The sequence below is a fragment of the Apteryx rowi genome, unplaced genomic scaffold, assembly GCF_003343035.1.
Source record: "Apteryx rowi isolate R43461 unplaced genomic scaffold, aptRow1 scaffold_1188, whole genome shotgun sequence".
Classification (NCBI taxonomy): Eukaryota; Metazoa; Chordata; class Aves; order Apterygiformes; family Apterygidae; genus Apteryx; species Apteryx rowi.
The window spans coordinates 1-13,814 of record NW_020447406.1 but is presented as its reverse complement, the minus strand read 5'-3'; the positions used below and the strand labels follow the sequence as shown (position 1 = coordinate 13,814).

The 13,814-nt window shown below is 40.0% G+C and overlaps 1 protein-coding gene across 1 annotated transcript in view; it reads left to right on the top strand.

Moving 5' to 3' along the window:
* MUC6 (mucin 6, oligomeric mucus/gel-forming) overlaps positions 1–13,811 on the top strand; it is a gene marked incomplete at its 3' end in the record, with an annotated part of 36,145 nt that extends 22,334 nt beyond the window's left edge. Inside the window, exons 16-30 of the mRNA XM_026084272.1 lie at positions 206–338; positions 1,352–1,601; positions 2,102–2,154; positions 2,257–2,366; positions 3,111–3,262; positions 4,015–4,156; positions 4,807–4,917; positions 6,203–6,388; positions 6,857–7,096; positions 8,060–8,216; positions 9,053–9,196; positions 9,714–9,776; positions 10,769–10,816; positions 11,564–12,436; positions 13,687–13,811. Coding sequence (XP_025940057.1) covers positions 206–338; positions 1,352–1,601; positions 2,102–2,154; positions 2,257–2,366; positions 3,111–3,262; positions 4,015–4,156; positions 4,807–4,917; positions 6,203–6,388; positions 6,857–7,096; positions 8,060–8,216; positions 9,053–9,196; positions 9,714–9,776; positions 10,769–10,816; positions 11,564–12,436; positions 13,687–13,811 — 2,787 coding nt within the window. The remainder of the gene's footprint in view (positions 1–205; positions 339–1,351; positions 1,602–2,101; positions 2,155–2,256; positions 2,367–3,110; positions 3,263–4,014; positions 4,157–4,806; positions 4,918–6,202; positions 6,389–6,856; positions 7,097–8,059; positions 8,217–9,052; positions 9,197–9,713; positions 9,777–10,768; positions 10,817–11,563; positions 12,437–13,686) is intronic.
* Positions 13,812–13,814: the final 3 nt, after the last annotated feature.

Sequence of the window (13,814 nt, the reverse complement as noted above, 5' to 3'; positions counted from 1 at the left end):
AGCAGTGAATAAACAAGGGCATTGTTTTAGCTACTTAGCATATTTTATTCCTGTCAACCAAGCAATTAATCTGATCATTTTGATCGGTGTTCTAGTTAGGCAAAAAAGTGTGTTTTGCCTGGCTTACCTCTGCTGTTCAGCATTTTTAACACTTTCAGATGTCTGCTCCCCAGTAACAGAATATTCTCCATGTGTTGGGTTTCAGAGATGCGTCTACCAAGCCTGTAATTATGAAGAGACCTTTCCCTATATTTGTTCTGCTCTGGGATCATATGCACGAGCATGTAGTTCAATGGGTTTAATCCTTGAAAACTGGAGAAACAGTATGGACAATTGCAGTAAGTAATTGAACCAAGTCCTGAAAGTATGCCGTCATATGAATGCATGCATATAGGTCTATCTACATGTATTTCCATTCAGAAAATTCCCATGCTTGATTCACTTTTGACAAAAAGTTGAACGAGAATCTGTATTTTAAAACTACATATTAGTCATTAGAAGATAACTACTTACTGCTCCAATAGGCCAACTAACAGGCATAAAAGCCATGTTCCCAAGAGCTGCTGGCCTCACAGATGTGTCAAAACTCAACAGAACACCTTAAACAGTAAAGCAGTATCCTAAACAATGTCCAAATCACATTAAGAGTAATGAAAAAATAGACAGCAGAAAGAAGAGGAAAACAGAAATGGAATAGCAGATATCCAATTCATAAACACTCTCTAGAGATCAAGACTGCAGTGCCTGAAACTGGAAAAAATCATGTTTTGATGCTCTATTTTGGCTGCTCAAAAAAGGATCATCATTTAAGATTATATCAAAAAGACTGCTCATAGACTTTAAGGAGAATATGTGGATGCTTCCAGGACTTGATATTTAAATAATGGAATTGACAAATAAATGAAGCTATAATGTGCCGCAGGATAAGAAAGAACAAGGAAGGGCTCTGGCTGCAGATGTGATTTTGCTATTATGCAATTTAGACAGCAGCACCGTTTTCAAAGTTATATAAAAACATATAAAAAACATATAAAACATATTGGTATTTCTACAAAGCTTCTTTTTGCATGATTGCATTCCAAGATACACAAAGAAGCAATAAGATGATATTATTTAACCTTTATAAAACTTACAAACAGCTACAGGGTGGGCGTTAAGCCCTTCTCTGCAATATCTTTCACTACAGCTCCACATCCTCAGAGAGAGGAGTAAGAGCATTGAAGCTCTCGACAGAGTAAGCATTGAAGCTATTGATAGAATGTGTGCAGCACATTGCTCTGAACCTAGCATCTTTCACAGGGAAGAGGAGAAAGAAATGAAATTTAACAGACACTTTCGTCTTGTTTTGCAGCCATTACTTGTACTGGCAATCAAACATTCAGCTACAACACTCAGGCATGTGACAGGACATGCTTGTCACTCTCCAACCGAGCCCTGGAATGTCATCCAACTGACATCCCTATTGAAGGCTGCCATTGTCCTAAAGGAACGTACTTGAACCACAAAAATGAATGTGTTCGTAAATCTCATTGTCCCTGCTATTTAGAAGATAGAAAATACATTTTGCCTGACCAGTCAACAATAACTGGTGGGATTACCTGGTAAGTTTGTCAAGTTCAAAGATGAGCAAACTGAAAATGGGGAAGAGGTGTTTTCATGTGTCTGCTTTGCTTTTAATAGAAAAAGATTATTTTTTGAGACATCTTTTCTGCTCCTTCCTAAAATACAAACATTATTAAAGGAATGATTTGAAAAAAACATGACTTTAAGCTTGGAAATGCTAAGGAAAAAATTAGAGAATATTAGATAAAATCTGATTATTCCTGGTAGATCCTAGTACGAGATTTTGCCAACAATGTCTGTACAACTACCTACAAACCAGATGATGGCCCACTGTTCGCTTTCAAAACTGATGCTGTATACTGCAAAAAGTAAAGAGAAACAAATTCACGTTTCATTTTGGAGGATGTGGGGGAGCTAGTAATATAGATGAAACACTTCCAGTGGTGAAAAACCTGAAGTCATCGTGCAAAAACTTAAAAATTTCTTTCTTAGGAGAGAATTGCACTGAAATTCCCCCTTGCTTTTTTTTCCCCCCTAGCTACTGTGTTAATGGGAGGCTAAGTTGCACTGGCAAACCTCAAAATCCTGCAGGTATGGGTCTGGCTACAGCTTACTTTGAACCATATTCTTTTCCTCTATATTATAAAATCGCAACTTCACAATCTCCTGTTTCTTTTTCTTCCTTTTTTCTAGAAAGCTGCAAAGCTCCTAAGAAATATGTATCATGTTCTGACAGTTTAGAAAACAAGTATGGAGCTACATGTGCCCCTACCTGTCAGATGTTAGCCACTGGAATTGAATGTGTGAGTTTCACAGCTCTGTGATATAGATCCTCTGAGAGGGGAAGAATGTTCTGGTTGTTACCTGGAACTCAAGAAGTCCAGGATTCAGCTCCTTCTAGTAAAATGAAAGGAGATATTTCTTCTAACATGACATAGTTAAACACCAGACTTCTTTGCACAGACTGTAGACACTAAAAATGTATATACACCTTCAGAAAGGAAAGGGATTAAATGAATTCATAGAATAAAAATCCATGACTATCACCTCTGGTTCAGGTACTCCATAAGCTGCATGTCACTGGAAATTGATAGAACATTAAGTATATGCTTCCTGTTCTGTTCTTCCCCAAATACCTGCTAGTGACAGTTACAGGATGCAGGAGATACAGGCTAGAGGAACTTTTGGTCTGTCCTGTTATGGCTTTTCTTACGCTTTTAAGGAAACAGACTGACTGGGAGAATTATAACCTAATAGACTTCCTTCATATAAAGAAGCTTACACTATATTTATCCAAGAAGTTGGTAACATTGAAAGATAAATTTTTTCAAAGAGTCTTCGAGTATGTTTACTATCTCACACAACAGGTATATTTTACAACTTTAGTGAAACTAGTACAATTAATTAGTATATTAGCACCAATAAAATCATAAAATTCAAATCAAAACTTAGCACATGTTGACTGTTGACACTAGTCGCATACAATGTAAGACGTAACAGATCTCCTTATATTTCTTTTCATTTTTCAATTTGTTGATCTTTACCAGGTACCTACTAGGTGCGAATCAGGCTGTGTCTGTACTAATGGGCTATATGAGAATCTTGATGGCAGGTGTGTACCAGCTGAGGAGTGTCCCTGTGAATACGGTGGTCTTGCTTATGGAAGAGATGAGCAGATCCAAACTGAATGTGAGATGTGGTAAGAGTCATAGTTTTCCCTTGCTGGTCCTGTTTCACTAAACTGCACAAATGGACAATAAAACCATTTAATTGACAGGAGAATAGGAAATGGCAACAGCTGAACTATAGCAACAAAGCATAGAAGTGATAAAGACAAACATAACACTTGACAATGTATGTGCATAGATGAAATGGTCATGGTCTACTAGTCAGCTGTACTGGCTTCAAGGATAATCTTTGCCATCTGCATATCCAGGAATAAGATGGCATCAAGGAGAGCCTTTAACTGTAAACTATATAAGATCAAGTATTAAAAACTACACCTAAGTAAAGATGAGGACACAATCTTCTTCCTCTTCTCTAGATAAAAAACACCTCCCAAAAATATTGTTTCTGTTTTTTAGTAATATTCTCAACAACTCTCTTCCCTTTGCAGTTTCTAATCTAGTATAAAAAAATACCACCACCCAAACTACACAGGACAGTGACATCTATTCTTAGCAACAACAGAAAGAAATGAGCTTCATGTTCTTTCTTTAATGAAAAAAGAAAGCAAAAAGTGACTTAATATTTCTTCTTTATCATGCATTAGTTTTCTCAGCAGTCCCTAGCTTTTCAGAATGGTTCCTTTATTAATTATAACTTGGCTAGAGTGTACACAAGTCAATTAAATGAATGTCTTTCTTACCTATAAAAATGCATGCATATAAAAGGAAGTGTTAAGGAGGCATGCCTTTGAAATCTGAGCATGTTTTTTCTTCTTGCTCCCAGCACTTGCACAAGAGGCAAATGGAAATGTGTTCAGAAATCCAGGTGTTCCTCAACATGTAATCTCTATGGAGAAGGTCACATTACCACTTTCGATGGACAGCGCTTTGTGTTTGACGGCAACTGTGAATACATACTAGCTATGGTAACGTCCATCTTACTATTTCTTTTGGCAGTATCTCAGCATCAAGAAATAGCTGTATTTAAATGGCTGATGAAAATATCCTAGGAAGCATCTATATTCAACAGAGCACTCAGAGTCTTTATATACACTTATATGTTTTAATATTTTCTGTTTATTTCAGAACTTAAGATTGAAAGCCTATACTTTTCAAGATGTATGTTTTTCATGAAATTGCAAACATTTTAAATTTACTAACATGTTTGAATAGTCACTGATGACTACCCATTATGTACCAGCCAAGTATATCTTTCAGCAAAGTGATGTCAGTTTGACTACCAAATCAGAGGTCATCACTGTTATCTCCAAAAAAAATGATACCACTAAAGCATAATACTCCATTGACTCTTTCCTTTCTCCATACAAAGACACAGTTCTGAAATAAATAAAATTCTTCAGCTGCCAAAGCCGTAAGATATCCTAGAACCTCTGCATTAACAACCAGCAGTGGATTTTGAGACAGCCACAGATAGGCCATCTCTCACATGAGAATATAAAGTAAAGATTGCCTACTATGCTGAAAGGCAGAATCACAGTTATGGCATGCTTAAGCTTTCTTTTCCTCTGTTTTAACTTGAAATGCTTCTGGCACAGAGTCTGTTTCTTTTTTTTAGGATGGCTGCAGTGTTAATAGACCTCTTTCCTCCTTTAAAATTGTTACTGAGAATGTCATCTGTGGGAAATCGGGGGTTACCTGCTCCAGATCCATCAGCATTTACCTTGGGGTAAGATCCTCATTCTACTGTTATCCAGCTGAATAGCCATTTAAGCCCAAGTTTGCTTCACTTTTGGGAACTTTAGCTGTGTCTTGTAAGCGATGCCTTGTAAGCGAAGTTAATGTGCTTAACTTAGAGCTTCAGTGTTAGTACGAACTACCATCTTTTTTTTTTTTAATTCTCATCTCAGTATTTCAGTCCTTGGATTTCTGGTCTACCTAGAAGCCATAAAATTTTAAATTTACCCACTTAATGATGAATTGCTCAGTCAAAAGATACTGATTTTTTCCCCCAAACTCAGTCAGGAAAACAATGATATAAAACGAAGGCATTCTCATCATGGATGATGGGCAAAACCTCTCCAAATTTCTCTAAGCCCAGATAATATCTGCTTTTTCAAAATATCTCCAGATCTCAATTAACTTACCCAAGATACATTTGTGAAACTACAGCAATGAGCAGTTATCCTCATTTCCACTGTTGTCTGAAAACTTCCAAAATCAGATCAGTTTCTCAGCTCTATGGGATAGTTATGCCCCTCAGTATCCGATCATCTCGGAGTCCTTCTTTATCAGACAGAAAGAAGAATATGGACAGATGAGATTTTTATCCCAAGGAATGATCACTGCAGGTAATGTACATTTGCCACTTTTCTGAGTAGCACCAGCAGTGTCAGTTGGTCAGTGCTGTGCTGGAAAAGTTTGTTGTTTTTTGCATACAGTTTTGTAAGTGCATGATCCAGACAAATCTTTCTTTTTGGCCATCTAGACAGATGAAACACTGCAATATGACAGGAGAAAAGATGTAAAAGTACAAATGAGATTGGGAAATGATGAAAATACTCAAGTGAGAGAGCTAATTTCTCTCTGTAACTTTTCATTTATTCCTAAGAACACATGGAAACAGACCTCTTTTTCTCTTCTGGTTACATGTAGATGTCAATATTATTTCCACCAAATGCAGTCAGAAAGCTACTGCATCTAACAATGAGAGTATTACAATGACAGATTTTTTGTGTGTTTCTCATCAAAACTTGCATATGCATTAAAAAAAATTTTCAAAGAAAAAAATCCAAATATTTTGAGATAGGATAGCAACCTGAAGAAACTCACTTATCCTGTAGGATCTGCGTCACCACTGACAATACATTATTCTGCAGCATCTGGCTACCATAAGATAAGTGTGAATGACAAGACAATCTGTAGTGGTACAACATCTTTAGTAACATCACAGGGAGAGTATGGAAAATACTAGAGCTTGATAAGTTACAATATCCGCAAAAATTTTCTTTCAGAACTTGACATTCATACTGCGAGATGAAACCTTCTCTGTATCTGGGGAAAATCCTCTAGTGCGATATAAAGTGAAAAAAAATGCCCTTCACCTGATGTTCGATATTGTTATCCCAGGAAAATACAACATGACCCTTATCTGGAACAAGCACATGAACTTCTTCATCAGGATCTCCAGAGAAACACAGGTACTGAAAATAACTTCCTCAGTAAACTGTCCTTCAATTCAGATTGAACTGCACATTTGATTACAGTTGTCTCGACTCTCTGTGATGGCGAAGTTTTTCAGAGAAGCCACTAGTGATTCATTTTCTACTCACCATTATCTCCAAAACAGCAGAGATTTTCAGTAGAGACTGATTACTAAACAATTGCCCTACTACATAAGAGGAATCTTTGGGCTAAGAGCTTGTGCTGTATACAACAGCAGCATATTTTGGTTGAATTTTATCTCTAAATTACGGCAGATTACGCTTGAGAGGAAAAACACATACATCCACTGATAAACCAGACTTCGTGCACAAACTTTACCAACATATGAGAGTATTTATAGATCACATTTGCTACTAAGATACAGGAAACAATGACAATAATAAAAGGGGAAGGCAAGCTATTGTAACTCACTCAACTGACATTAATGCCTTGGTTCCATTTAGGAAACTATCTGCGGTTTGTGTGGGAACTACAATGGCAATATGAAAGATGATTTTGAAACCCGAAGCAAGTATGTGGCATCAAATGAATTGGAGTTTGTCAATTCTTGGAAAGAGAATCCTCTCTGTGGGGATGTGTACTTTGTAGTGGACCCCTGTAGCAAGAACCCTTACCGTAAAGCCTGGGCAGAAAAGACATGTTCCGTCATCAACAGCCAAGTTTTTTCTGCCTGTCACAATAAGGTAAGAATTGCTTTGGCTTTCTCTTTATTTATAGGCATAATCTACAGTCTGCCAAACAGTATTTGCTCACACTCCAGCACTTGATTTTCTCTTCCCTGAAATGTTTTAATGATACATATATGAAATATATTCTGGCTCTCATTAATCTTAATCCTTCCTTATTTGTACTTCACCTGCCCTTTTGTTAGTACAGAAGCTAAGTATGGTATTAACTGAATAATTAAAATATTAGAGTGAAAAAAAAAAAAGAAGACTTCAGTATCAGAAATTAGTGAGTCCATTGATGATACCTGACACTGATTAATAGAGTTTACTCTTTCTGAAAACATTTAGGCTTTGTTAGAAAAAAAAACACCCCCCCCCCAACCTTGTTCTCATTAGTAAATCAACAGCATTATTTAGAAGATGCAGGAGATCAGTCCRAGAGCAAGTATCATGAACCCTTCTATTTGTTTTAAGTTACCCACTTTGTCGATGAAAATACCACAAGATTCATCAGAACCAGGCCTCCTGAAGGAAAATCTCCATTTTCCAGAAGTGAACACAAGAGAGAAATATGAGTAAAGCTGCAGTGGTTATACATATCTATGGAGGGTGTACTGCTGATGAACTTGCACATTCATGCCTGAGTGAATGCGGGTTTGTTTAGATGACTATACATAATGTGTTCAAGATCAGTATGGATTTAGAAGTTCATATCTGGCAAAATATCATCAGCTTCTATTGTTAGTTTTCAGGGACCTACATTCTTACTAAAAATGGTTGTCTGAAGTGGGACTGTGTTATTGTTTTGACTGTTTTAGTGTTTAGAGGAAATACTATCTACTCTCACTTAATGGAACAGATGCACTTCACTTTCCCCAGGATTAAGAGGTATTGTTTAGCCCTGGAAAAACACTTTCTTAACAAATAGACAGGAACAAAAGAATCCTAGAATTTTCACTACTTAATTTTCCAACACAGGTGAACCGTATGCCCTATTATGAGGCCTGTGTCCGAGACTCTTGTGGTTGTGACATTGGAGGGGATTGTGAGTGCATGTGTGATGCCATTGCAGTGTATGCCATGGCATGCTTAGATAAAGGTCTCTGCATTGACTGGAGGACCCCTGAATTCTGTCGTAAGTTTTTAAGCTGTCTTTAAACAGGTTCATGTGATGTATATTGATAGCTTTTTGCTTTTAGTATGGTTTTTGCTTGGTCGAAACATAAGGAGGTGTAAGAGACTATTATTACTATGAGTATATTAATACAGCAACATACGGAATTGCTTGTGTAAGTACCTCCGAAGTTGCATTTTCTCTATGGACAAATAGTTGACTTTTGTCACCTGGGTTTTGAACTTTGCACTTTTCATTAGTAATAAATTAATCAAATTATGATGTTCTTTTTTATCGTGGAGCAATAAGAGAAAATATGCAGTTACAGAAGGCAATATATTTCTCCTGCTGCTGTTGTATAGTGAACAAGTCAATTTGTCATCGGGGGAATATGAAACTGTGAAAAATATGTGTGTATTTGTTTTAGCTATGATGAAATCACTTTCTCTGTGTATTTCAAGGAAATAAAGACAGCTGTGTTGGCCAGAACACTCTAAAACAGGAAAAAATCGCAGTGTGTTCCAGAACACTATACATGGGGAAAAGAAAAGGATTAGTGTTGTAAATCAGTACTGGGAGTTGTCATCTTTGATGTTTTCTTTTCAACATGTCACTTTATTATGCATAAAAAAATATATAGAAATGCGTGGACAGTACACTTGCAAAAAGGATAGACTCACATCACTAGAGCATAAATTTCAATTTGCATCATAAGCGATTACTTCAATGACAAAATTTTTAGCTCAAACACTATTGATGAATTTTGTCCTCCCTGTTCCTAAGCCTTTGAGAAAGCATATGTCAATAACTGAAAAATTTAAACTTTTCTCCTGTTTTGCCTCCCCTTTTTTTTTAAGCTGTCTATTGTGACTATTACAATTCTCATAAAAAATCAGGAAGTGAGAATGCTTATTCTTATGACTACAGCAGTGACAACTGCACCTGGCACTATAGACCGTGTAACTGTCCAAATCAAAACTACAAATATGTCAACATTGAAGGTAATAATCTATACTGTTGTAAACCAGGAAACAATAAGATAATTATTTTCACTGCTGTTGTTTTAATCAGTCATGCCACGGTTAGATAGTAATGTTCTAATTAATGTTATCTTTGAGGCAGTTTTTACTAATCTTTACATTACAACTACAATGTTAATACATAATTGATATAGTACCTGTATTACATCTAGCTTTGTATTGAGCTCAGCCTATCTTGAAGAGGAATCCTCTAATTTGTACCAGTCAAGAGTATATGCTGTTCTTAGGTAAGAAAATATGTGGAAGGAGAGATAGTATTTTTATTAGACAATGGATATAGTTGAAGAAAACAAAAAAGTTATTATGTATGCAGACCCTTCTTCAGAGGATGACGTTGGAAGTGCTTACCTAAGTATATGGTGTTACGATTGATACAATTTTTTGATAACAGAAGTGTAAGAAGTTAGATTATAAATGGTACAAATGAAATGCTGTTCTCTGAGAAATGTAAAACAAAATTATCTTCCTCTTTCTTCAGGCTGTTACAACTGTTCTCATGATGAATACTTTGACCATGAGAAGGGACAATGCATGCCATGTGGTGAGGAGAAACCTATATATTCACCCTTTTTCTCTACAGTAACTAGAAAATAATACTAAAACCACTGTGTATTCTCAAGGAAGATATTTTTCCTAATATCTCTTGATTAATCCAGGCATAATTCTCCTTTGAAAGAACCTTATTGCTGTACTTCTATTATGTAAAACTTTGGTTGATAAACAATGGACAGAAAATAACTTATTTTAAAAAAGGGATTAGGCTAGGGAGTGCTAAAATACAGAAGTTGGATCATCATGACTGATTTATTTAGCAAGATTAAAAATTGCCTTCAGTGTAAATGTCAGTACTTTTCAAAGTTTGGGTGTTCCTGAAAGTATGCTGGTGTTCTGATCTGCATGAGGGGCCACCCCAGCAGAGATGTATATCCCAGATGCATTCAACATCTTTCTTAAACAAAGGGAGCATCTGGAAGAGGATCTAGCTAATGAACTCTACTTAGCAATTCCCTTTTTAAGATATATTTTTTATTATTTTATCTCATGATTTATTATCATACAGTGTACTGCTATGAAAACCTGGCTGATTAGATAATGTTATGGCTAGACTCCAGCTGCACAGTTTGGAGTTTCATGCAGACGTAAAAAAACTTAAGACCAATTTTTTTTCATGTTACACAATTCTAACCTGTGTCCCAGGACAGTTAGTGACCTCACTTACATACAGAAAACATGTTTCCATTATCCCTGAAAAATGAGGCTGCCCTTAAGCATGAAAATCATAACAAAGGCATCAAAAACATGCTCATGTTCATGATTATTATGAAGTGCATTGATTTCTTATCATTGTTTAATTCTTTTGATGTGAAGTTTAACACTGAAATATTATAGTAAGCATTTTCAGGAATATCTCACTAATTAACACAATACTTTGAATGCAGTTTATTTATCTTCTGATCTGAAATTTGCTATATTTGGAATATTCTTAATATGTTTTAATTCACACATTTAATCTCTTCTACCTTTACACAGCAGGAGAGGAAAGCACTACTACTACACCTGAGACATCTTCGCCTTCAACAGGTTAGTTTAAGTCAGTGACTAAACTAGTACTTAAGCACTGATATATGTCCTAATACGTGCTTCTGAGGTAAGCAATACCCTTTCTGGCTTGATAAAATGACTTCACCAGTTTCATATGCATAAGGTGCAATAATGAAAAATAACTCAGTATCACAATTATCACAAAAATTTTCCCAGAAATATGATAGACATCCTAAATTGCCAAAGAAAAATATTGAGAGAACAATGTTTCTTGAGTATATTTAGGCACTTCCAGATATCAGTAATCAAATATCTCTGTTAATGGATAAGGACTTCTTTTATCTCTGGCATACAAAATCCCACAAAAATTTCAGCACAGTTCGTACCAAAAAAAAAGGAAATTACGCCTTAGAGTGTCAAGTTCTCCATATGCCAGCAAGGACAGCTCTGTGGCAGCAGTATCACAACCTGTTTTGCTTGGGCTAGCAAGTGATGCCAGAGGCTGGTACACAATGCAGGGAAGTCAGCTACAAGGGGAGGGAAGGTGCGCACTCTCCCCCAGTCCACATCTCTCCCACCCGGTCCTGTTGGGGTGCCCGCACACAAGTATTCTTGTGCCAATAATGACAGCATCCTTTGAGGAAGTGTCACTTTCTACTATGACAAAGCACCTTCCCAAGTCTCAACCATTCTTACCCATCCTTGCCTTCTTTGCAAAGAGCCCAAGACGCGCTCTACACCAATGAGCCCCAAATAGGTTAGCGCTCCAGTTGGGTGGGTGATAAGACTTGCCCATGGCTTATGTCAGTGCCTACCTTAGCCAATCTCATGGTAATTCCTCACCCAGCCTGGAGCAGGCACACCGTACTCTCTACCAGCTGCTTGGAGGGAGTCACACATGTGCATGGAGGCTCTTCTTCCTTGCTCAGGAGCTCCAGGAAGAGGCAGGAGGAGCTCACTTGTTGGTGGGCATCCCTCAGGCCCAGTCCCTGCCCYGCGTTCCAAGAGAGGAGGAGGATGGGGAGGGACACGGCCCCAGGCATTGCCCCACTCCTCCGTCTGTGCCTCCCAAGACTCGGAGGGGCCCAGTCCTGCCTTTCTTGTCACTGCCCCCCACGCGGAGCTTGGTGCCRGGTCAGCTGCTCGCCTCGCTTGCCTTCCGCCTCTTGCCCTACCACCGTCAGTCATGCTGCACTTTCCTCCTGGCAGCCGTCACCCACAAAAAGCCAACTGTGCCACATGTTCTGCCACATCTGACCACCCGGAGAACCACCCCGGCCACGTCCCCCAGCACCACCTCCAAGACCTCCGTGTCCAGAGCGACCAGCCCCACCACCAGCCCCAAAGTGCCGCTGACAAGGACGACGCGGATCCCCRGCTCTCCTCCCACCACCTCGGCCTCCAGCACGCCGCTCAGCACCCACGTGCCATTTGCCRCCCCGTCCACAGTCTCGACCAAGTCTCCCACAACGACTAGGCCAAAGCCCACGCCTACAACGCTAACGTCCAGAGCCTCTCCCGCAACGACCAGTGTTTCAACAGAGACTCTCCCAGCTGAGTCCTCYRCACCCTCCACGGCCAAAACGAGCCCCCTCCCGTCGTCTGCTTCTTCCCCCTCCTCAACTGTGTCCTCAACACCGCCGAGCCCATCGCATCCCGGTAAGTCTTGCTCCTGCCCYCCTGCTGCTCTGCCTGCTCTTTCCAGCGTGCGCCCTCCTCTCCCCAGCAGCACGTTCCGTGGGGGCTTCTGGTTAGTGTAGCTGTGCTCCATTCCCCCTTGCCTTTGGCACTGGGACTCCTTGGACTTGGAAGGGTCCTGGATCTGGCCCGCACGTTGCCCCTGACTGCGTCCTCTGCCCTTGACCCTTCAGGGGTTTGCCCTGGGACACAGGCCTTCTTTGGGATAGAGACCCCTGTCAGCTCCTGCCCTTGCACCCAGCAGCCAGATGCTAGCTAATACCCACCCCCTCCCCTTGCAGTGCTGTCCTTAGAACACTCAAAATAGCAAAGAGAAGGCAATGAGAGGGGAAAGTCATCTCCTGTTTCCAGTTCAACACAGTTCTGGGAAGTTCAGGACAGTTTGGGGAAATACAAGAGGCCAAGACATGCTCTTGACCAAGGGATGCCCAGGTCCTGACACACCCTTGACAATCACTGGCCAAAAAAAGCCAACTCTCTGCCACCTGGCTAAGGATGCCATATGCTGACCAAGGCTATGGAAAAATCAGCAGTGGAGGGTGGGCAGGCAGATGTACATTCACACTCCAGCTACACCTCTCACACTCGGACCAGTCGGGCTCCCCACATCCAGGTCTTCTTGATGCCAACAAGAACACCCTCCTTTGAGGAGGTGCCACAACATGCTTTCCCTAGGCATTTTCCCAGGACTCAACCATTCTTTTCTCTCATCCCTTTCTTTGTAGCAAGGGAGCCAACCAGAGCTAAGACTCCAACTAGTAAAGTAGTAACAGGTGAGTGCTCTGGTTCAGAGAGAGCTAAGAGTCCTTCAAGGCCTATGCCTGTCTGTCCAATAGCCTCGACTCTCCAATCGATCCTTTCCAGCACAGTCTGGAGCAGGCTGATAATGCATTATCTGATGTCCCTTGGGCACACACAACATTGAAAGCTTGTATGCTGCACTTGGGGCCTCGAGAAAGATGAAGATGGAATTCAATTATTGGGGGTGCACAATTCAGACCAAATGGATTTTTCGGCAAAAAAAGCAATGGGATGGGAGATACTGAGGGCCCCAGCCCCTCTTTTTCTTCTCTAAAGACTTAGTGGGGCCCAATGCCGCCCTTCCTGTGACTGCCCCCCACCCGGTGCCTCTACCTGGGAACTACCCACCTCACTCTCCTTCCGCCTCTTGCCCTACCACCRTCAGTCATGCTGCACTTTCCTCCTGGCAGCCGTCACCCCCAAAGAGCCAACCGTGCCGCCTGTGACCACCCGGAGAACCACCCCGGCCACGTCCCCCAGCACCACCTCCAAGACCTCCGTGTCCAGAGCGACCAGCCCCACCACCAGCCCCAAAGTG